This window comes from Danio aesculapii, chromosome 18, assembly GCF_903798145.1.
Source record: "Danio aesculapii chromosome 18, fDanAes4.1, whole genome shotgun sequence".
In the NCBI taxonomy this organism is placed as follows: Eukaryota; Metazoa; Chordata; class Actinopteri; order Cypriniformes; family Danionidae; genus Danio; species Danio aesculapii.
This window is the reverse complement of record NC_079452.1, coordinates 9,647,286-9,671,100: the sequence shown is the minus strand read 5'-3', so window position 1 is coordinate 9,671,100 and position 23,815 is coordinate 9,647,286. Positions and strand designations below refer to the sequence as shown.

At 37.2% G+C, this 23,815-nt stretch overlaps 2 protein-coding genes across 3 annotated transcripts in view; both read right to left on the bottom strand.

Annotated features, from left to right (window-relative positions):
* Positions 1-3,493, bottom strand: part of cd151l (CD151 antigen, like) — a 20,243-nt gene extending 16,750 nt beyond the window's left edge. The window contains exon 1 of the mRNA XM_056478519.1: positions 3,282-3,493. The gene's annotated coding sequence lies outside the window, so the exon portion shown is untranslated. The remainder of the gene's footprint in view (positions 1-3,281) is intronic.
* Positions 3,494-17,847: 14,354 nt separating this feature from the next.
* Positions 17,848-23,815, bottom strand: part of mthfsd (methenyltetrahydrofolate synthetase domain containing) — an 83,393-nt gene continuing 77,425 nt past the window's right edge. For both annotated transcript variants that reach the window (XM_056478161.1, XM_056478162.1), the window contains one exon: positions 17,848-18,374. In XM_056478161.1, the coding sequence (XP_056334136.1) occupies positions 17,907-18,374 (468 nt within the window). In that variant the 3' untranslated portion in view covers positions 17,848-17,906. The remainder of the gene's footprint in view (positions 18,375-23,815) is intronic.

Sequence of the window (23,815 nt, the reverse complement as noted above, 5' to 3'; positions counted from 1 at the left end):
ATATTTGACTAAATTGGTCCCCAACAGAAAGAGGTGTAATCGGAGTTAAATGGTGTAACAGTTGCACCGCTTGACATTTCAATTTAAGTTCATTTTTGATAGGCATTATCATCAACAAAATGGCTCAAATGCTGGTTACACCATCTTGACGCTTAAGGAATTTAAGGTGACAGACATAATTCACCAAATTAAATATAATATTTAAAACAACTGTGCTATATTTATCTTTATTTACTATTAAATATGTCTAATGTAAAATTATGCCAAACTAGATTATATGATGTTTCATTGAGAATTTCACCTTTTTTAAACAAGATAAACTATTTGGTGTAATTTTTTTGGTTACACCACACTGACATTCTTGCAATAATCCTCTAAAAATTAAAATGGATTAAAAAAATAAATAAATAAAAATTGTGCAAGAATGTGTGCAAGTAATTTGCTTATTTATTTTAAAACTGTATCCTTTTTTAATTGATTTAAATGACATGGACACAAAAATTAGCAATACATAATTGACCCTTATACAGAATTCAGAATTATTAGCCCCCCTTTGAATTTTGTTTTGTTTTTTAAATATTTCCCAAATTATGTTTAACACAGCAAGAAAATTTTCACATTATGTCTGATAATACGTTTTCTTCTGGAGAAAGTCTTATTTGTTTTATTTTGGCTTGAATAAAAGCAGTTTTAAATTTTTTATGAACCATTTTAAGGTCAAAATTATTAGCCCCTTTAGGCTAATGGTAAGGGAGGACGGTGGTTTTACAAAGGGGATGATATCAAAAACGCATCCCCTTTGTAAAACCACCATACCCCTTACCATGCCCTTTCGATTAACAACAGTGTGTGTAATGTAAAACTTATGCAAATTAAATATTCAATTTCTCTATCTAAGGTTATTTATGACAACTAGACAACGATTGACTAATTAGAACTCAGTATTGTAATAAGGCGCCACACGCACAAGCGCAATACAGTTCATCGCGCGCAATTTTCAAAATGTCTAAGAGAGCAGTTCAGAGGCAACATTTTGCATTCTTGAAAACAAAGAGAACAGAAGAGATTATATTTAGTTGTTTAATATTATGCATGTATGCTGTACCTGCTGTGTATAACTGCAGTTTACAACAGTTTAGGTGGCTTGACGAGAGTGTACCTTAAGCTGTTCTACATTCACTTTAAAACACAGTTAACAGGGCTTGCAAACATTTACTCCGATTTACCAAATTTCGTGGTTAATATCCAAGTTACAGCAGATTCTAGGTTTCCTGTTTCTAAAATGAACCATTATTATTATCCCTAAAATCAGATAGCAAATTATGAGATGTATTTTTAAAATCACTGTTGTCCCAATGTTGCTCCGTTTACCAAATACTTTCAAACAGCTCAGCCGCTGTACATCTCCATACCATGTTTTGTTTGTGAATGAATATTGAGCTTTGATATGAGACAATGATTCAGTCGTCCATTCAGAAAGACATTTTGGAATAAATCAGCTGTTCGAACAACTCAATTAAATTAAATTAAATTAATCATTCAGTGACAGAGACTTGACTCCACCTACTGGCGGTTTTAGTTTCAAATCTCATGACATTTTTATTAATAATTTTATTGCATTCATGGCATCTCCTACTCCTTGTTAAATAGTCAGTTTATAAATAAACAGTAAATTTACTTAATTGCTAACTTAGATTTTTTTCTTTGTTGTGTCAAGAGGAATTTTGTTAATTTAATCTGTCTCTAAATTAATCTTCCTGATATTATTTCAGTTTATTTAAAAAAAAAAGCTCATGTAGTTAGGCCACATAAGGTAAACAAAGTGCTGTAAAAAAGGTAAATTTATATTTAGTCAACCAAACAGTTGCTGGTACACTGACTTACATTGTCAATTAATTAATTGTCCCTTTTATAATTTCATAATTTTCTTTAAATTACATGCTTAAGATTGTTAATGGTTGTGGTTTTTAAAAAAAGCATTTTCTCAAATTAAAAATGTATTTAGACCTATTTTGTTATATATATGCAAAAACCTCTAAGTGCCATTTAAAATAGTCTTCTAATATTAGCATTTTTCTCAGCCTCCTATGTCTTGATTCAGTAATTTCACTTTTATGGCACTTTTTTATTTCTTTTATATTCTAAGAATAGAAAATTTCCATCGCTTTTAACATGAAATAACTGAACATTAACATAAGAGCCTGAGAAAAATGCTCATTGTAGAAGAAAATTACAGATGGCACCTAGAGGTTTTTGCATCTGAACTCTTCATATTATATATATATATATATATATATATATATATATATATATATATATATATATATATATATATATATATGTATGTATGTATGTATGTATGTATGTATGTGTGTGTGTGTGTGTGTTTTACACAAAATGGCAACTATAAAAACTGCATTATGTAAGGAGTGAGTTTCTGTTCAAAGTTAAACCTTTTGTTTGTTTAGTTAAACAGATACTTTGACGGATATGTGATGAATGTGTCTGGATCTTTTTGTGTTTATCTGCTAATTAAACAGACATTCTCAGAACAGAACGATTGATAAACATGTACAAACAAAAGTATGGGTTGGCCATGGTAGTCAAGGTAAAATAAATAAATAAATAAATAAATAAAATAATACTATATCTGAAACGTCAAAATTCAGATGGTACTTACAAGATGGTCAAATTACAAGGTACATTTTATTCATTTGCTTAACACGGCAGAGCTGACTGAGTAATGTGTGGCGCACAGCTTCACTTGTCTGAACATGTTAGAAATGACACTCATCGAGAGAGTAACAGCACAAACAGAGAGAATTTGATTTGCATACGAATCTCAGATAAAATAAAACCGCTTTCGAATATAGCATCAGAAACAGTTCCAGCACTTATTGTAGCGTGTATTCATTCAGAATTTTCTCAGGACCTTGTATTAACTCCGCTACTGTATTCGTGTCTAGTGTCTTTCTCATGTGCTTTATTTTGTACATTTGTAGCCAACTGTGGCAAAAGAAAAGAATACCGATCGCTCATCTAGACATAAACTTACCACTACGCTGTTCCAATTGTAATTGATAACTTTATTATAACAATTACCAGATCCAAAAGGAGAAGGTAAACAGAGAAATCCTGTAGCCTACAGTAACGTTACATCCAACTTTACACGTGAATGCATGAAAAAATAGCCTAACTTACTGTCGCACAACTGTAATAATCGTTTCAGAACTGCTAAAACAAACACCAACGAATATTTTTATTTAGAGTTTAGATCTTACCCTTTTACGTTACCACACGATGTCACCCAGAGAAAGCAAAACAGGGAAAAGGGTTAAAAATGGATCTGCCTTCATTCGATGAAAAGTTCTTACGCTTAATTAACTGACTTGTTCGTCCCTGTAAAAACTACACGAGAAACAAAACAGCTCAGAAAAAATCAGTTCAAACGTGCTCAGCTCCACCCCGACAAATCAGGCAAGGGTTGCCAGATCCTAGAGAAAAATTCCCAGAGAGTTCTGACGAACTACCGAACCTCTAGCGCGATGACGTATAGAGGACGTTGTAACCTATATTTTACAGTCTATGGTTGTAACCCTTTTATTTACGTTTCCACTATGACAACGAGGTAAACGCATGCGCAGTATTGATATTATTATTTTTTGTTCTTTACGCAAATAAGTTTAGCTAATAGCGTTCACTTTAAGTATAGCAAAATGTATAAAAATATAATTCTTATTTTAACATTTAAAACTTAGACCACATTTGGATTTTATGAAAACACAACTGAGATATTTTTGGATATTTTTGAACAGTTTTTTTCAAGATCACATACTGTTTTTAATCACATGTAGTTAGTATTACAGAATTGAAATGAATGAAAATGCAAGTAATGACCTAATGTTTTATTCATTATAAACCAGGTTTCATACAAGTGTTGTTTTGCAATGATTTTGCAACCTACTGTACATATGCTATAAAAATGAAAATATTTGAAAAAACATCTATAAACAAGTCGGATGATGCCATCCTTTAAATCATAAATACTGAGTGCAGCAGAAAATAAGCATCTTTAATATTATTATGCAACACATTGTTTAACGTGACAGGAAAATAAAACATTGTAACACCAGTGACACAAACAAATCACCAGTGAGAAACAATGGTTCAGTGGTGCTACCCATTAGAAAAGTAACACGTGACAATTTCAGGGGGGAAAAATGACAAAATGTCTGCTGCAAGGTATCCAACCACATGTGGACAGTCACGAATTACTCACGCTCTACATTAAGAAGATTAATCCATCAGATTTGGACTACAATTAGTAGATATATTCTATTTTTTAAAAATAATTCCTCTACAAGGTGGTCACACCAGGGTCGCCGACTAAAGCTTCACATCATGAGATAAAAATGATACATTTCTGAGGACAGTGGATTTATAATGGTATTTTCTTTTACATGACAGAAGATGAACCACTGCAGCTGGAAGGGTATACGCCACATAAACAAATACCAGAGTAATTGGCAGTTCCTTCCGCTATAACGACTTCTCATAATCAGGGAAAGTGAGTGAGATAAACATTTTCCAATTTTTAAGAGTCTTATTTGATTCAAAGTTGACTCTGAAAAAACTTTATAAGGAAACAGACAAGGTGGTTCGAAATAGGTGCCAGTAAAAGAGCTTTATATTTAGGGGTTCAAGCATGTTTCATTCAAGTATTTTTATTATTATTTTTCTTCCTCTGCCATAAAACACATTGAGCAGACCAAAACCCCAAGGCCAAGAGACTCGAAACTTGGTAAGATAATCAGTAAGCTTCACCACTACTCAGATACAAAGATTCATCTAAATTAGAACATAGGTGGTGCTATAACACCATTTTTTTATTTTTTCAGACATTTTTAGCCATAGCTCAAACTTCACATCGTTGTGATCCCTAGGTCATCCTGAGCAAAAGTGTATTGAGATAGATTTTCTCTATGACATTTTTAAAAAACTAAATAAAGCTAAATTTCTGAAACCTACTTTTGTGATCTATAGCTTTTGTATCAAATAAGAACCAAACTAGTGTAGAGAATTACAGCGATTCACTTCATCAGCACAGCCGCGTGTCAGAACAATTATAAAAGAAGACGCTTCAATCCCGGTTTGTGGACGTTAAATCGGGTTTATTTTGTACATTAACATAACAGATATCCATACAGCACTTGATATTACCAGTATCATGTCACATATGCGTGCAAAACGAGTGCAAAGCTTAACGCGCTGTCTCTCTCTCTCTGTGTGTGTCTGCTGCGCTATGTGTGTGTGTGTATGTCTGCAGTATGTGTGTGTGTGTGTGTGTGTGTATGTGTCTGCGCTATGTGTTTGTGTCCTCGCTGTGTGTGTGCGTGAACTTTGTAATGACATTGTGTGTGACTCATTGTTGCAAATCCACAAAAAAATTCATCAAATAGTGATTGTTAAAAGTTCTTACTGTAGTATTTCTCACACACGTTGTGCTTCCTTAGGCAGCCGAGGGCGGCGATTGCTGACAGGCACGTGGGAACGGTGGGCGGGGAGGACTAGCCTTAAAGGGCCAGTACAAAAAAACAGCAAAATCTTTTTTCCAGCTATAATACAGACACTTCAAACAGCTATAATAAATAATCTGATGGGCGTTTTGAGCTGAAACTTTACAGACACATTCTGGGGACACAAAAGACTTGTATGAAATATGACAAAAGGGGTAACCTATGTGCCCTTTAAAAAAATGATTTGGAGCTTTTAAGAGCTCTCAGAAAACAGAAAAATATATATAGCCACTAAATTTAAGAACTGGATTAATCAGAATATTTTAATTAATTATTAGTTAATTCATTTTGCTATCTTGGATACTGGATATTGATGATCTGTTGCCACATTGCACGAAAAAAAAAAGAAAATAGATAAATAAAATAAAAATAAGTACAAAACAAGAAAAGCATTGTTGTTTTATTGTTCTTTTTTAGGTCTCTCTTAGCCTTTGTTGACTTATCACATTTGTTTGGATACAAATATGGACAATATTCTGATGCAGATTTAATTGGATTTTCTGTGCTTTTAATTTGTTGTGCAGAGCATTTATTTTTGTCAAGTAATCCTAACTTTAAAACTAAGTGTATTGTTTCAGTAATATAATTCATAAGTAATTTTTGCAATGTGTTTAATACAGCCAGCATGAAACAATCATCTTATAACTTTTAGTTATTTTAGTCTATAATGCTTGTCTTTCAGATTACAGATTTCTTCACTAATCACTAATTTACATTCCGTTCATGAAATAAGCAAAAATTGGTCTGCAAAAATGCTATTGTGTATACTTTGCTAAGTCTATTTTTTTGCATTATTGACACCGAATTAAAGCCCCTGTGCATTGGTGGAAATCTGAATTAACAAGAAAATACATTTACATAATATAAAAACCTAATATTAAACAAATAATCAGAACTGGCAGTCATTTTTAACAGTGAATAATAAGAGTAAACATTGATCAAAAAAGTAAAAAAAATAATCTGTAGTAACAAGCATGCTGAGCAGATCACATTCAGCAACCGCTGAATCAAGCACTGAAAATAGTTCACTTATTTATTAGAATTAATTTATATTTGTTTTCAGATAAAAATTTAACCTGACTGATTTATACTGTATTTCTAATTGTAAGAACAGATCACATGCATGGTTTATGGCTCCATTTAGAGGTTTTGATTTATATCTGATCCCATACTCTTCAGTTATTCGTTCATTAGTGACCCAATGCCACACAGAGTTGTCACGGCCCAGGTTTTGCATACATTCTCAGACAGGATCTCAACATTCTGATGCTAGTCAGAGGATGCTAATACCCAATTAGTCTGGTCGCCTACTGCTCACTCGTCCAACAAGTGCAGTTAATTTAGTCATTTCCATACAACTTGCTAAATCAGTGATTAAACAGAAATTAAAAGGTCTTCATTCTGCCATGTCTGCTGTTCCATACAGTCATGTGAATTGAATTTGTTTAACATGTACACAGATCAAGGTAGTATATGACTCCACATAATCTACTGGATATAAAAGATTTCAGGAGAATTCAGAATGGATTAAAACTTAACACTATATTTTCCAAATTAAAGTTTATCATGCCAATTACAGAATCAAAAAACCCAATTCAATTACCCAAAGATAAATCTAAGAGTTAGAGATGGATGAAGTAAGTTGCTGCACCATAAATTCAAGATAATAAAAGCTTGACCAAGACCTCCATCTGGTCAACTGCTAACCAAAAAACTAATCCCTACCTGAGGTAAAAAGTTAATAATTGACACACAATTTCACACTCCAGTAGGAAAGACTTTTCCCAATTCATCTTTATTTCTATAGCACTTTTACAATTCAGATTGTGTCAAAGCAGCTTAACACAGAAGTTCTAGGAAATTGAAATTGAAACTGTGTCAGTCCAGTTTTCAGAGTTCAATTTAGTTCAGTTCAGTGTGGTTTAGTTTTTACTGCTGAAAGACGAACACTGAAGAGCAAATTCATTGATGCGCAGCTCCACAAGTCCCAAACCAGGCAAGCCAGTGGCGAGGAACAAAACTTCACCAATTGACGAAAGTAAGGGGAAAAATATCTTGAAAGAGACCAAGCTCAGTTGGGCAAGGCCATTTCTCCTCTGGCCAAACTTCTTGTGCAGAGCTGCAGTTTAGGCATCGGGGTTTGGTGAATGCTGAATGTCCATCGTGGAGAAGCTGCAGGTATGTGTAGGTCACCGGCGGGGGTTCAGACTGGCCTACAAGATCAATGCGGAGACTCATTCGTCACTGAGTCTCATGCTCTCCACTCCTCCATGAGCACCACAGCATCTGCTCAGGATACAGCCTGGTCCAGGGATATGGAGACCTCTAAAAGTTTAATGACACTGCACAATCTCTAGAGGTCTTGCAGGCAGGGGCGTTGCTAGACATAAAGCTCTACTGAGGCAAGCACCCTCTGCCACCCCACACCCCCTTCAAAAAAAAAAAAAAAAAAAAAAAAAATATATATATATATAGTTTATTATATAGTATTCTTGTTATTATACAAATATTATTCTAAATTTTTGCATAAATATTAATTTCATTTGAATGAAATTCTATAGACAATTAAATAAAATACAAAAAAGATGTTTTATAAAAATGATCTGTTGTCTTAAACTTAATACATGGCAGAGAATTAGGTTTATTAAGTCTTTCCTTTTTCTTATCCAAAATAATCTATCAGGAGGCATGCGTAGTAAGATCACCATCATATTGTTTAAACTCTAGTTTGGTCGACTTGCAAAACAAAAAAGGCTGTTACGCCAATTTTACAACGCATGAGCCACACGTGAGCAGCAAGTAGCCTGCTTTTTTTTCTGGTGCGCATGTTAACTACCGGCAGAGATGTATAAAGTACTAGAGACCCAGACTTATGTAAAAGTACAAGTACTCTATCAAAAAGGGACTTGAGTAGAAGTAAAAGTGCTCTTTAAGCACCATACTTAAGTGGAAGTACTAAAGTATTCAACATTTTTTGTACTTAAGTATTGCAAGTAGTTCATTTCAAAATTTACTACTCAAGTACTGAAAGTAAAAGTACAAGTATTGTGTAATGTAGTTATTAAAGAATGCAGTCAAAAGACATATTGTTTTGTTTATTTTAAATCTCTTTTTTGGGGGCACGTCATTAAGCAGAACGAAAAGAAACATGACTTACAATACTGTTTTTCTCTCACGCTCACCACAGATCTGACAGATTATAACAGCTTTAACACACATTTCAAAGTTGTGTGTCACAAAAACAGTCCATAATCCACTCAAAACGCTATTGAAACCCATTTTCGGAGCACAATTTACTGGTTGTAAACGCTGTAAACGAACGTTCTAATTCACTTGATTTTGATTTTATTGTAAAAAAAAGAAAACGTGTATATTACTGTGTTAAATGAAAATCAGAAATATTTTAAGGCTTATGGCTATGATTTAGTATTCAAAAATGTTTCATTTTGATTATGTTTTAATTAAATTGGTCTTAAACTTTATATTTTTCATATTTTTATAGTATATTTATTCATTCTGGTACTTTTACCATAAACCAACATCTCAACCATTTGGTAGAGGCTGATATTTTAGAAATTATGGGATGTGTTGGGGGAAAATGTATTGATTGTGTTAACTAGCGACATTAGGAGTTAAGAAATGCAATAAATAAAAAAATTCTATTGGTTTTTTTCTTGGTGTGACAGTTAAATGGTTACTTGTAATAAAATTGTGTCCTTTAATACAGCAGTAATATATATGAACTGTACCCTTAATTTGACCCGCTCAAAGAAAACACTCTTTCTGAATGTATCAAACAAAACTCATGCACAGAAGACAGCATGAGCATTTATAGCAAATAAACTAATGTAAATATTCTCCCGCCTGCTTTTTAAACGCTGACAGGCGAGGTCTTACACCCCTTTGATTGGTTATTGTCTTCACCTTCTCAACAGAAAGGGCTGCTATCGGCTTTAGAAATGAAAGCGTTGTTCACTGATGGCGGGAAGAACAGCCGCGGTTACAGTCTATGTATGTATAATATGCGGTTATCACAGGTAATCTATAATAGACACAGTGGAGAAAACTTGCACCTCATACACGCCCAGGTCTGGATCCACAAGTATCGCTTTAACAGCCAAGAGGAGATGAACAGTTGAGTCTCACAACATTTCTCTGTAGTAGTGAAATAGCGGCTCGTGTGCTGTGCCGCCTTCACTCGCCCTCGCACCTCCGTCCTTCGCCATAGTATTGCGACACCGCACATAGGAGATAAATGACGTCAGTACGTAATAACCCGTTATGATCTATTACTGAACCGATATCGACCATTTTGACACCTCTAGTAACGAGTAACGATGCAGCTCATAAAAAATCTATCGGAGTAAAAGTATTAAACTCATCGAAAATATGTACTTAAGTAAAAGTGGAAGTAGGAGAAAAAAACAATACTCCAGTAATGTACAGATACTGCCTTTTAGTACTTAAGTACAGTAGTAAAGTAGTTCTACTTCGTTACTATACATCTCTGACTACCGGGCACCGGCATGTTAATCGCACCGGCAGAAGTGCGTGTGAGAGGCGCGCGGGTTCTCTGCGCACATGCGGAGATGCGTCAGTTTGCTTTTTGATTACACTGCTTTCACCAGCGTTGGATCGATTGCACATAGAGAATAACGTTTTTATTTCGGAATAACCACTCTTAATAAATACACTTGCATATGAAGTAAATCATATCTCAATGCATTTACTGGGGTACTGGAGATTTTTACTGGGGCACGTGCCCCAGTAAATTGGGTGCCGGGGTGCATTTAGAAATGGAGAAATATCAGGTAAGTTATTTGTAAAATTATATTTAGTGAAGGGAACAATAGTTCTACCAGGGCGATTTCTCTGTGCAGATCTGCTGATTTCAGGTATACACAGTCTATATATATATACATACATCTTATTTGTTTAAATAAAGTTACTTGATTATGAAGTGAGAGCCCATCATCACTTTTACGACATAATTAAAATTTTGCTTGTTGAAAAACAACATATTTTCTTGTAATAAAGACATATTATTTCATTAAAACAACATATTTTCTCATAATAACGCAATAATATCTTTATAAGAGTTTTAGTTTCTTTAAATATTAATGCTTTAGGTCAGCATGGGTTATATCATTATGACTAATGATTGTAGGACTACTTATTCCACCATAAACCTTCTTTTTCAGTTATGTTATTTATTTTTTTAACATTTTCAGTTATATTTTAAAAGTATAAAGTACCCGGTTACATAGAAGGCACTGTCCATTTCAAAAGTGCTGCAATATAACCTTATGGAATGCCAGCCTTATGAGTGTGTATGAATGAATGTAGTGAATGTAGAATGGAGTAATTATGGTGGAAATAGGTTAAATAGGGTTACCTAACTAATTAGATCTGGCTTGTTCTAATCTAAACCATAAGATATATACCATATTAACTTTTTATTTAAAATAAAAAGGCAGTAAGTCTACAATCAAAATATGTCAATTTTGCAAGGTGGGTAAAGCCCATCTAATTCAGAGCAAAATTGTCATGAAATTACACCTAACACTTGTGGATGTTTTACTGATAATGCGAATGTGATGTATCAACTATTGCATGTGATGTGTGGCTAAATACTACAGTGAATCAGTTTAGACTATCAGTGGGCTACCAGTAGCTGACCTGATGATGAGCTAATTCAAGGCTACGCCCTGTCGCACAGGCTATGAATATAGCATGTATATATTTTTTTAAATACCCAAACACCTTTTTAGGTCTTTTTTTGCTGTCTGGAACAAACTTAAGTTCTCAGCATCCAACCCTCATTTGGGGAAATGCTGGGTCTTTTTTGGGGAGATAGTGGGTCTCTGGAATTACTAAGTCCATTTGGGGGAAGGTAGCTCTTTCGACTAAGCCCATGTGGGGGATGGTGGCTCTTTCTAGCGAGCATCCTCCAAACTTGAGCATCCTCCAATCACCCAATTGGAGGATCTCACGCCGGAACGAAGCGAGAACGCCCACTGCTTGAGTTGCTGACCCAGGCCCAAAAATGCCAGGCCATCCCTAATGGGAGGCCCCCTTTCCCAGCCTACCTGTTGGGACGTCCAGCACCTGGAGGTACGTGCCCGACCCCATTGATCTCTGACCTGCCCACAAGTTTTAAACGATGCGTGAAAACGCGGACTCAGACTTAGGTTTAGTCTTGTGCCTGGTTCGCCCATTGGTCGATTGGAGCTCGTGTGACACCCCCAAATAATTGTCAGATTCCCGCAAGCTATGGCTGGGCATATTGACATATTGGCAGACCCCTGGGCCCTCCAGCGAGTCGAGCTGGCCCGGTAAAGAGCAAGCAAATTCCCGCAAGCTGTGGCTAGGCATATTGGCACGGAAGGAAAAAGCCAAAAAGTGTCCAATTCCCACTAGCTGTGGCTGGATGTATTGGCAGACCCCCAGAGCCCTACAGCTAGGCAAGATGGCCTGGCAAAGAGGGAGCAATTCCTGCAAGTTTTGGCTGGGCATATTGGCTCGGAGGGAAAGACCCAGGAGGCCTTCAGCAAGACGAGCTGGCTCGTGAAAATTCTAATTTGTCTAATTGATGAAGATACTGCCTTTGACATATGTATGCATGTAATATGTTGGGAGCCACATGACTGCCAGCGGCTTTGACCCTAAAAAAGTTCTGTCTGTCTGTCTCTGATGCAGGCAAAGAATGCACATTCTTCAGAAGACCGCCGGAAGGTGGCGCACTTCATGTGTCATGACACTTCAACCTCAGATAAATTCTACGCACTTCACCTGGGCCCTCTGCAAGCACGTGAGCACTGTAGACTCTTTGAGAGGGCCTTGGCAGAGGAGGTGGCGGTGGCAGCCACGGGCAAAGAAAGCCACCCAAGGAAGGGGCGCAAGAGTGTAGTCCCGGGTCACCCCTGGTAAGTCAGTTCATCTTTGGCTAGGAAAAGCATGGATGTGATCAGCAGGGAATGTGATGGTGGCTAACTGGTCTTACTGTTTCTCCTTTCCAGGAGGGAACTAGTAGGAGGACACTGCCATGGCAGTCTGCAAAGAGGAAAAGCCAGGGGGCACGGCCGCTTCAACCAACGGATGACTCTGAATCTCCCTGAAAAAAAAAAAAAATACAATTTTCTAAAACAATACAGATCATATGGTGTTCAGACATTTATCGCTATGCAATGTGTTTATTGGGGTGGGCTGGTCATTATTCCTGTCTTGGTGTGTTAAAAGTGGCTTGCGGGAGGCCCGTGTCCATGTTCAGCCTTGGTTAAATGCCTATCAGGATAAATGATCCCTGTCTCATGTGTTAAAAGTGGCATGCAGGAAACCCCACCCATGTCCATGTAGAGCCATGGTTAAATGCCTATCAGGATAAATTATCCCTGTCTCGTGTGTTAAAAATGGCATGTTGGAAACCCATGTCCAGGTTCAGCCTTGGTTAAATGCCTATTGGGACAAATGATCCTTGTCTCGTATGTTAAAAGTGGCATGTGGGACGCCCGTTTCCAGGTTCAGCCTTGGTTAAAAACCTATTGGGATAAGTTATCCCTGTTGCAGCACAAGTAGGTGTTTGCCTGGATGAGACTGTCCAGGTCTGCACCTGGTTTGAATGGCAATCTGGCCTGTGGTCCAACTCTGGGTTTAGCAAGCATCTCCCAGGATGGCTCTGTCCTCTGAGCTGCATAAAGAGGTCAGCCGATGGCTGCCTGGGAGAGTGGCTTGACTTCTTGGAGAAAACGAAATTATAGCTATTACTTGCAGGTACCTCATAAAGGTTATTGACTTTGCTTACATGATGTAGTATCATACATATCACAAGCTGTATTTAGCAAAAAAAAAAAAATCATGCAACCAAATTTAAGGTTATTTGGGCTAAAATTGAATTACACTTAGATTAGATTAGATTAGATTCAACTTTATTGTCATTACACATGTACAAGTACAAGGCAACGAAATGCAAGTAAATTGAACCCCCCCGACCGTACACAAACATCACAATTCCAGGGGAAGACAGGTCACAGGAGGTGGAACAGGAAATAAGATACATTTCAGGAGAGAGAGGCAAAAAAAACCCTCCCTCTCACCTTGCTCTTGAGTTAGAGCAGTGTGAGATCAGGGAGAAAGAAAAAGCCCCAGCAATCTAGCACAAAAAACACACCGACAAGACATAACATTGCCACAGGGGATGGGAACAGGGGGTGTGGATATAGTCTGGCAAGGGCGGGCAGCCATCTGGTCCTGCAGCCATGGAGGTGCTGGTCACAGACCCGCCTACCCCCTCCAGTGGGTGAAAGCACACAAAAGCGTTGGTATTGGGATTGGGAGTGTCTATTCGTCTGTGTGTGTGTGTGTGTGTAAGCCTGTAGAGTCCAACAGGTGTCCTTGACAGGGAGCAGGAATTTCAGAGCGTCTCCTTATCTTGTTATCCGGGAGAAGTTGTTTTCCTCCAGCCGAGGCCATCTGGCAGGAGAAAAGAAAACAAAGGGAAGCCGAAAGAGTAGAAAGATACTTCAACTTTAGGTCAATATCTGCCAATTTCACAGATATTTAATGTCCATCACTCGTCACCAGATCTGGCCAAATCTTGTTGCAAAGCTGCTAACTTCACCCCGATGTTTTCCATTTTGCGATCTAATATTGCAGTCTGATTATTAGCAAGCCTGCCCATCAGTGCTTCAATCAAGCCGGCCAGCCTGGTGGGGTTTTGAGCAGCACTGACCGCTTTCATCAATCGTCGATACGCCAGGGCCCCGCATAAGCCCATGAGCAGAAACCCTGTTATCAAAGTTCCGAATAGGTAAATGTCTTCAATATCCTCCAGAGACAGAGCAGCCAGGCACAGGATGCGCCACTTCTCCCACCCGTCCATCACGTATTCAGCTGCAAACGTCCCCGCAGGACAGGTGGGCTCTCCCGAGCCCAAACTTCTCATCGAGAAGATGGTGTCAATCGCATTCAGAGACCAGTTGATCAAATCCATAATTCCTTATTCGTTTGGATAGCAGGGCACAGAGAGCCTCAGAGATAGAGTAAGACAAAGACAAGAAGAGCTAGCGAGGAGAGATATGGGACGGAGAGGTAAAAACTGCGACAGAGCCAAAGAAAGAATCCGGACTAGATCAGACTAGATCTGGTCTATACTTTGCCTATACTGAAATGAAAGCTATTGCTTGTTGAGTAGTTCCTCAAACAAAAGGGTTTTTGAGACTCTCCATGTTTGATTTCCTTTTTTATACACACAATTATGCTGTCGAACTGTTGTACAAATGCAATATCACACTCATACCAGTGCAACGACTCAGGCCTCGAGCCAACACCCGCCTCTCACCAGTGCCGATATACAACCACATCGCACTGCTCCGAGTGTGATTTTGCTCATGCATATACATATGTATGTTAGGGCTGTCAAAATTAGCACATTAACGCACATAACTAATATGTAATATTTAATGCGTAAAAAAAAAGTTTTTTTATTTCATGTTGTGGCCAATGTGTGTTCAGGGCTGCCTGTCCATATCGGCGACCTAGGTGGCCGCCTTGGGTGACAGAATAGTGATAGAACCCCCGGTCCTCACTTTCATCCGCTACACCCACCCTCTCCCTCACGATCCTCACTTACATCTGCAAACCGGTCACTTTCTTTTTCACTTTCGGGTTGAGGGCGTCGTGATTGCCGTTTGCCTAGAGCGCCAGTTCAGCTTGCTCCAGCCCTGCATGTGTTTAACGTGCAAAGAAATTTGGATAAGGCCAAGGACGAACTTTTAGAAGGAAAGTTTAAGTATAAAACAATTAATGTCGCATCACCAGGCGATCCAGCGTTTCCTCCAGAGTTTTTATGCAATTTCGTGTGTTTCAGTTTTAATATTTAGACTTTCACTACAGTTCAGCAGTTCACTCTCATTCAGCATTTTCATTCAGGATGTTTTAATGGAATCTGATACCGCATGGCAATCTGAAAGAAAAACCTCTGCATTTTGGGTCTCGCGTGATCCTTTAAGACAGGGGGTCACCAATCTCGGTCCTGCAGGGCCGGTGTCCCTCCAGGGTTTAGCTCCAACTTGCCTCAAAACACCTGCCTGGGTGTTTCAAATATACCTAGTAAGACCTTGATTAGCTTGTTTAGGTGTGTTTGATTAGGGTTGGAGCTAAAATCTGCAGGACATCGGCCCTCCAGGAACAACTTTAGTGACCCCTGCTTTAAGGTAATCAAAAAATTGCTGCTTACATGGTAGACTCTTAATAAGAATCCTTGCTTGTAAAATTCAATACTTTAGAATGTTTAGTTTAAGCAAATTTGATCAACGCGATTATGCATGTTGATGAATCTGAAGGGATCCCTCACTCACCGGGTGCGCTGTACTGCGTGCATTGTCTCTCTCTCTCTGTGTGTGTGTGTGTGTGTGTGTGTAGTCCACTTAGAATCCAATATGGAAATTATTTTTGTTTGTTATTGGCATTGGTTGTTTTGAAATTCAAATGGCATGTACATGCCTGTGTTTTTATTTCTGTAATAAAAATGGCATTTCATGATTAATCGTGATTAATTACGCTAATTGCGTTTCCTGATTAATCATGATTAATTACAAAAAAGTATGATAACTTTATTTTTAAATCATTTGACAGCCCTAATTTATATATATACATACATACATACATACATACAGTTCTGTCTGGTTCTCGAATCTGATTGGCTGATAGCCATCCAATATTCTGCATTATCTGTACAGCCTCTTCACGCTTGTGTATTACTCCACCTACAAAGAGTGACAGCAGATCAATAAACTCACTACAGTTTGACAAATATTGCAGCTGTAAGACAACATGATGTACTTTTGTGTTTTTTTGGCGAGAATGTAGTTGTTTACATTGCAACTTAGAAGTTTATTTATAAAGTTAGTACTTATTTTAAATATATATAATTTCTAAGATACAGCACGTTGGCGGCCATTAGCCTGTCATTGAGTGGAGTAATGACGGTTGACATTGTCCATCCACAAGATGGCAACAAAACCGCATAGTAAGCCCTTAGAGGTGAAAAACTCATAATTTCTAACTACAGCTGATCAAATCATTATTAAACTGGTAAGTGGCATTCTAAGTCAATCTCTTTCTTTTGTATGTTGTAGTGCTGCATTTATACCATATATTCATAGTGTATTGAGTGTGAGATTAGACTTACATATCAGGAATGTATGTATTTTGTGTTGGCCACTTTTTATATAACCCTGAGTTACTTATTGGTTGGCCATCTGTTGCTAATGAGTCTCTTGTTTTCATTACTGCAGACTAGTTCAGTAAAAAGAAAGAAAGAAGAAATGCATGCATGTGTTTAGCGTTTTTCCTTATCGCAGACAAAACGGTAATCTGGTAGTGTTTGTGCTGCTTTGGATTTTTCAGGGTTAATTATTGTGATCTCTTAATTGCAACAGAGAAATAGGAAATCTCTGTATAATGATGGCATTTCATGGCATTCAGCCTTAATCTTGATATTTCAGCAAAATCACCTGTTATCTTTAGATATTACCTGTTTGAATTACCAGTTACCTTTAGATATTACGCTAGAGAATCAATCAAATACTAGCTCTAAAGTGAGTTGATGAAGTAGCAACGGTTTCTGCTGTTTTGACATCAGCTGCAGATGTGAAGGAATGGCAGAAGAAAGTAGTTCCTCAACCAAAAGGAATTTTAGACTCGCCATGTTTGATTTTCTGTTTTACATACACGATTATGCTGTCGAACTGTTGTATAAACGCAATATCACACTCGTTGCGATATGGTTATATATATTGTCACTGGTGGGACACCAATGCATGCCTCCCACTAGTGCTGATATATAGCTGTATTGCACTGCTACTCGTTTGATTTTGCTCATATGTACACACAAACATTTTATTTTGTGAAACACTGCAAAACATAATTTAAAATAACTGCTAATAATAAGTTTAGTGAAACCATCGTTAACAGAGTATATCGCACAGCTAAGAGGGTTTGGGGCAGTCTGCTCTGTCATATGTAACAGGCCCTTTAACAGTTACAAATGTACTATAAATCATGACTACTTCTATAAACAGAATTATAGTCAGGCATATAGTGTCAGGCTTGTTGGATCTAGGACTGCACAGTATACACAAACACATGCATGCACACGGTTTATCATGTACAGTAATGAGCCCTATCAATACAAGAATTTTATTTTAAAAAATGTATATTCCTTGACAGCTCAGATCTACTTAACCTTTTAGAAATCATACACAATGTTAAATAATTTAAACTATTTTATTATTAGGAAGGTCTACATTTCAGAAAGGTGTATTAAACATACTACATTTTCTGACTACTGACACACTTGGCTTGTATGGTGTGGCCATTTATGAAGAGTTTTTGAAGAATGGCAGTAGCTCGTTCTGCTCCAGTTAAATCGGCATATAGTAGGATAGCTTTGCACTTTGCCCCCTGCCATCTGATTTGCAAAGGAGCAACCTCCTGTTCTCTGAGCATGCCCTTTAACTCACTCACACGTAATACAGGAGGAATGTCACTCAGGTATACAGTGGTGGGAGGACTTTTAGGAAATTTGGGTTCAAATCCAGAACACCTGTCAGAATTCGAAGCTAAACATTTACATTCCAAGTCAGCTTCAGCATGAGGTTGCCATTGTAGGTTTTTGGATTTCCTATATTTATCCTCTCCAGCATGTATTAATTTCAAAGCAACATCTTTTCCAGCTTCCTGCTCCAGTGTTCTTAGTTTCTTCAGAATAGGTATTTTCTTCAGTACTTCTTTGTGTAACTGAAAACATTAGTAGGTTATAACAGTTGAATATATAGAGATCATCAGAATAAAGCTTAGTGATTCTTGTTACATAGGTAAGACCAGGGATGTCCAAACTCAGTCCTGGAGGGCCAGTGTCCTGGAGAGTTTAGATCTAACCCTAATCAAACACAATTGAACCAGCTAATGAAATTCTGACTAGAAATACTAGAAACTTCCTGGCAGGTGTGTTGAGGCATGTTGGAGCTAAACTCAGCAAGACACAGACTCTCCAGGACCAAGTTTGGACACCCCTGGGTAAGATAATTCTCAGGCTTTCAGATCACATTAAAAAAAAATAAAGCTGACATCCAGTCCCTGAATATAAAACAAAACAACCTGATGCTATGGGAACAACCCCAAGATGTAACGATTGTCATAGGCCACATGTAGAAATTCCAAAGTGGCACTGAAACCACTTTCCTTGAGGCAGTGCATCAACTGGGACCATTGCACCAAAATTCCTAAATAGAAACAATACTGTAAAAATATCTGTTAATTAACAGTCTCTGTATTTTGTGATTGACAGTGTTTTCTATTCATTTACAATTGTAAATTGGATCATTGGACCTTTGGGATCATGGGATCTCTGCTCTTTTGACTTTTGAGATTGAAATTTCAACTATAAAATTAGCAAAGTGACTTTATTGACATTTTACTAGTTTAAAATAATCCATAAGGATAATACATAAGGAATAATATATATATATATATATATATATATATATATATATATATATATATATATATATATATAAATAAGTCTGTAAAAAAAAAACCTGTAAATTGAAAATTTTACATTTTTAAAGTTTTTTTTAATTGTAAATCAAAAAATAGGTTTAGATTTTTTATTACTTTTATGAAAAGCACAAGATGAGACAGAGTCTAATATTTCCACTGTTTTTCTATATAGATGTGGATTAACAGATGTGCATGACTAAAAACAGTTTCAACTTTTACAGCAGTGGCCTATTAAAAAGAACTCAGAGGCGACACAAGTGTTGCAAGCTTCTGTGTAGCAAGTTGGCATGACAATGGCAACATTGCAGAACTGCCTCTAAAAACTGCTTAAGTAGACCCTCCAACATAAAAGAATTGGAGCACATTGTTAAAGATACATACGCTAAAAATAGACACAGCATCTGGCCAAGATACAGCATCTGGCCACTTGGTGCACCGACAATAATCTGCTCCTTAACACCAACAAGACCAAGGAGCTCATTGTGGACTTCAGGAAGGGACGAACCATCCACATCAATGGAATGGCCGTTGAGCCTGTCTCATCCTTCAAGTTCCTGGGGACCCACATCTCAAAGGACCTTTCCTGGACCACCAACACCTCCAGCCTGGTCAAGAAGGCTCACCAGCACCTATTTTTCTTAAGGCAATTTAAGAAGATCCAGCTTTCGTCAGCCGTCTTGGTGAACTTCTACCGCTGCACAATAGAAAGCATCCTGACCAACTGCGTCACATTCTGGTATGGAAGCTGTTCTGTTGCTGAGCGTAAGGCACTGCAGCGGGTGGTGAAAACTGCCCAATGCATCACATGGACCACACTGCCAGCCATAGAGGACATCCAGAAGAAACACTAACTGTGCAGAGCACGCAGTATTCTTAAGGACACCTCTCACCCTGCTCACAAACTGTTTTCACTCCTGGCTTCCGGCAGGCGCTTCAGGCTCCCTCGGACAAAAACCAGCAGACTGAGGAACAGCTTTTTCCCCAGAGCTGTCTCCCTCTTGAACTCTGGCCCTCACTGACTCTTTTGCCCCCCCAAATACACCCCCCACTCTCCTCTAACTTATACTCCTCACAATCACTGCACTGTTTAACATTTGCACATTTAAAATTTGCACATATTCATTGCACTACATTGCACTGATTCACTTATTTGAACTGTACATACCCTCTGCACATGGACATTTGTAATTATGTACACACCCACTGTTCACATACATTTGTAATTATGTTTTATCTATTTGCACACTTCTGATTATTAAAAGCAACCTGTACATATATTTATTCATTGTAAATCTATGTTCATAGCTAATACAACCTGTATATAATGTTCATAGTACATCCATCTGTAAATATCACCATAGTTTTTCCATAACTGCCCTTTATAACTTATACCTGTATCCTGCACTTGCTGCTATTGCACTGTTGGTTAGACCTAAACTGCATTTTGTTGCATTTTACTTGTACATATGTAATGACAATAAAGTTGAATCTAACCTAATCTAAAGATCCACAGGAAAAAATACCAGTGGAGGCATACAAAAAGCTGGTCAGAAATTATAGCAAGCGTAGAGTAAGGCTTTTCTATTGGTTATTAAGATGGATATGAATAATTTTGGACATGCGATTTGTTCAAAGTTAATTAAAAGCTGAGAAAACTTCCCACAATGATGCCTCTTGTACATCATCTTAATATCTTTTGGGAGAAGCCTGTGTCATTTCCATTTTCCGGTCAAAAAAAAAAAAAAAACTTGCCGGTTGAATAACTTTAAGTCTGAATTTGCCTTGTCTGTATATAGAACTCTGACTGTATATTAAATCACAACTATTCAACTAATTGAAACAAAATACAAAACAGTCCATGAATCGATAATTTTGAGCCACAAAATTACGGTGGAAGAGTCTAGAAAAAAAAATTAATTGAACAATATAAATAAAATTTAAAGTATCAATTCATATTTAATATATTTGAATTGAAATGCATTAATATATTTATTTTAATCATTTGTTTGCTAGCATGAATTTAAGATTTGCATTATGCAATTAACAGTTTATTAGCTTACTACTAACATGTGGAAAGGCTGTCATCAAATCAAGGAACACCTTTTTTTTTTCTAGGGTTGGGGCTTGTGACTTTGTTTACACAGACATCAGTATTCTAACTATTTGCCTTAATCTGATTAAGACAATAATGTGGTTAAGGTGTTTACATGAGTTTACATGAGCTTTTTGAATGTTACTTTTATGATCCCGTATTACATGTCATTGTGTCACCACGCTATCCAGTTTTCCTCCGGAGTTTCATGTAATTTAATTTTTAATTTTTCAAATTTAACTGCAGTTCGCCAGTTTCACTTTCATTCAGCAACATATTTTTCATGCCTCATGACAAACTGAGGTATTGGATAAGATTATGAAATAAGGACTGGTGGTAGAGTGTTGTTTTAATGGAATTTGGTACCGCACATCAAACGGAAAGAGAAAACCTCCGCATTTCGTGGCACGAGTGTCTGTGGTGCTTTAAGGTAATCAAAAATCTCTGTTTACATGGTAGACACCTAATAAGAGTATTGTCTTAATCATATTAAAATTGAAGTATTAGTTTCCATGTAAACGTAGTCAGTGAAAGTGCCAGATGTTGTCACAAGCTCTCAAAGACTCTGCCTTTCCCTCAAATGTTTCATTAAGTTTCACGTGTTTTCACCATTGTGTGCAACTTTTGTAAAGCATCTGCTTCATGTTGCTGTGTCAGAATCCTTGCTTGTAAAATATAGCCACACTTTAGAATGCTTAGTTTAAGCAAATTTGATGAACACAATCATGCGTGTTGATGTATCTAAAGGGAGTCGCTCACCGGATGACCCCTACTGTGCACGTTGCCTATATGCGTGCTTTCCCTAAGCAACAAGAACTAACGTCTAACATCGCCAACGGTGTCCATATCAGCAATTTAAAACCTCTAGAATAGGACCTCCAGAATTGATGTCTTTGTTGACTACTTAACAACACTATGAAATACATACCCCAAAACCCCACTCCCTGCCCCATGCAGATTAATACAGAATACCTATTGCATTACTATAGACAAGTTTACAAATCAACATGAAAACTCACTGTTTCTATATATATATATATATATATATATATATATATATATATATATATATATATATATATATATATATATATATATATATATATATATATATATATATATATATATATATATACAGAAACAGTGAGTTTCACTATGTATGTATGTATGTATACACACACACATACATACATACATACATACATACATACATACATAGATGCATACATACATACATATTTGTTGTTTTATTGGTTTTGTACTTTTTATTGATATTTATTTTTGTTGGAAATATATATTTTTGTATGAAAATAATAACAATTTCTTTTAGCAAGGACTGGAACACCATTATCACAATTATGTATAGGACCACTTTGACACCATGAAAAACAAACATGGTTTGCTGGGCATGTATTGTCTAAAGGGACAGCAGCGATGAAATGGAACCAAACATTCATCCACAGTGATTTGGGGGCCTGGATTGTAAAAAAACGGCAAACGCTGAACCCACTTTCCGTATTACTGCGAGTTTGTCTTGCTCCCGTCTGCCCTTCCATGTTTCCTTGTTATCAAAGTGTCTGATATGGGAGAAAACATGGAATGTCTTCAGAGACATGCTGGCTGAAAATATTGACCTTACAGTGTCAGCATTCCAAAGGCTTGCTTTTGCTTCTCCTTTGGACTTGTACACTCCTGCCAAAGTGAGCAACTCTATTTAAGCTTGCAAATAATTAACATCAAAGTTTTTGCAGCTGTCAGCATAGACCCTCCTCCACTCTAAGTTTCTCATTTCAAGCATATAATGTTCAACTCACAGGCGACTAATTCGGAAGTTCAAAAACAATAAAAAAAAAAAAACGAGTGCACTTCCGCATTGAAGAATAAGGACTTTGCATTGAATGAACAGCTGAAATGCTGATTTTATGCCTTGAACATGACTGACAACATATCTGGTGGGCCCTGGAACCCTTTTGATGACATTAGCAGCAATTAGTCTACCCTGTCGTTTAAGTGGTGAGAGAGACAACAGGAGGGTCAACACTAGGAGTGTCATTCTCATCTGAGGAGGATGCCTCATAATTAGGGTCCTCCTCAAGATGGTCCTGTCTCAGACACATTCTCCTCTATATCACTTTCAATGTCAAAAACCTGTGACAAAATCTCTGACAGAAAACCTTTGCTTAGAGGTCATTTTCAATTGAGAGAGTTTAATAAGAAAGCCCACGAAGCACAAAGAGAAATAGTTTAGAAAGCTTCATGTGCAAGCTTTTATAGCTTTGCACCTACCCTGTAAACCATGCGAATTATGTTTTCCCCTCCCACAAAAAAACACGGAAATATCAAAGTTCTCGCAAGAATTTGCCCCCGGTTTCAGGACCCAACCCTAGTGTTGGGTTGGTTGCGTGTATTGGGTACATAGTCCTGTGTGTTGGGTTTTGTTGGTGCTAGCAGTTTGTTTGTCTGCTTGGTGTGTTCTGGCCCTAAAACTAATATTAAAACAGGCCGCCAAAAACAACAGTTTCAAGACAAAAATCAGTGCTGCGCAAAAAGAACATAAAGGCTTGTCTCAGTTTTGCCAGAAAGCATT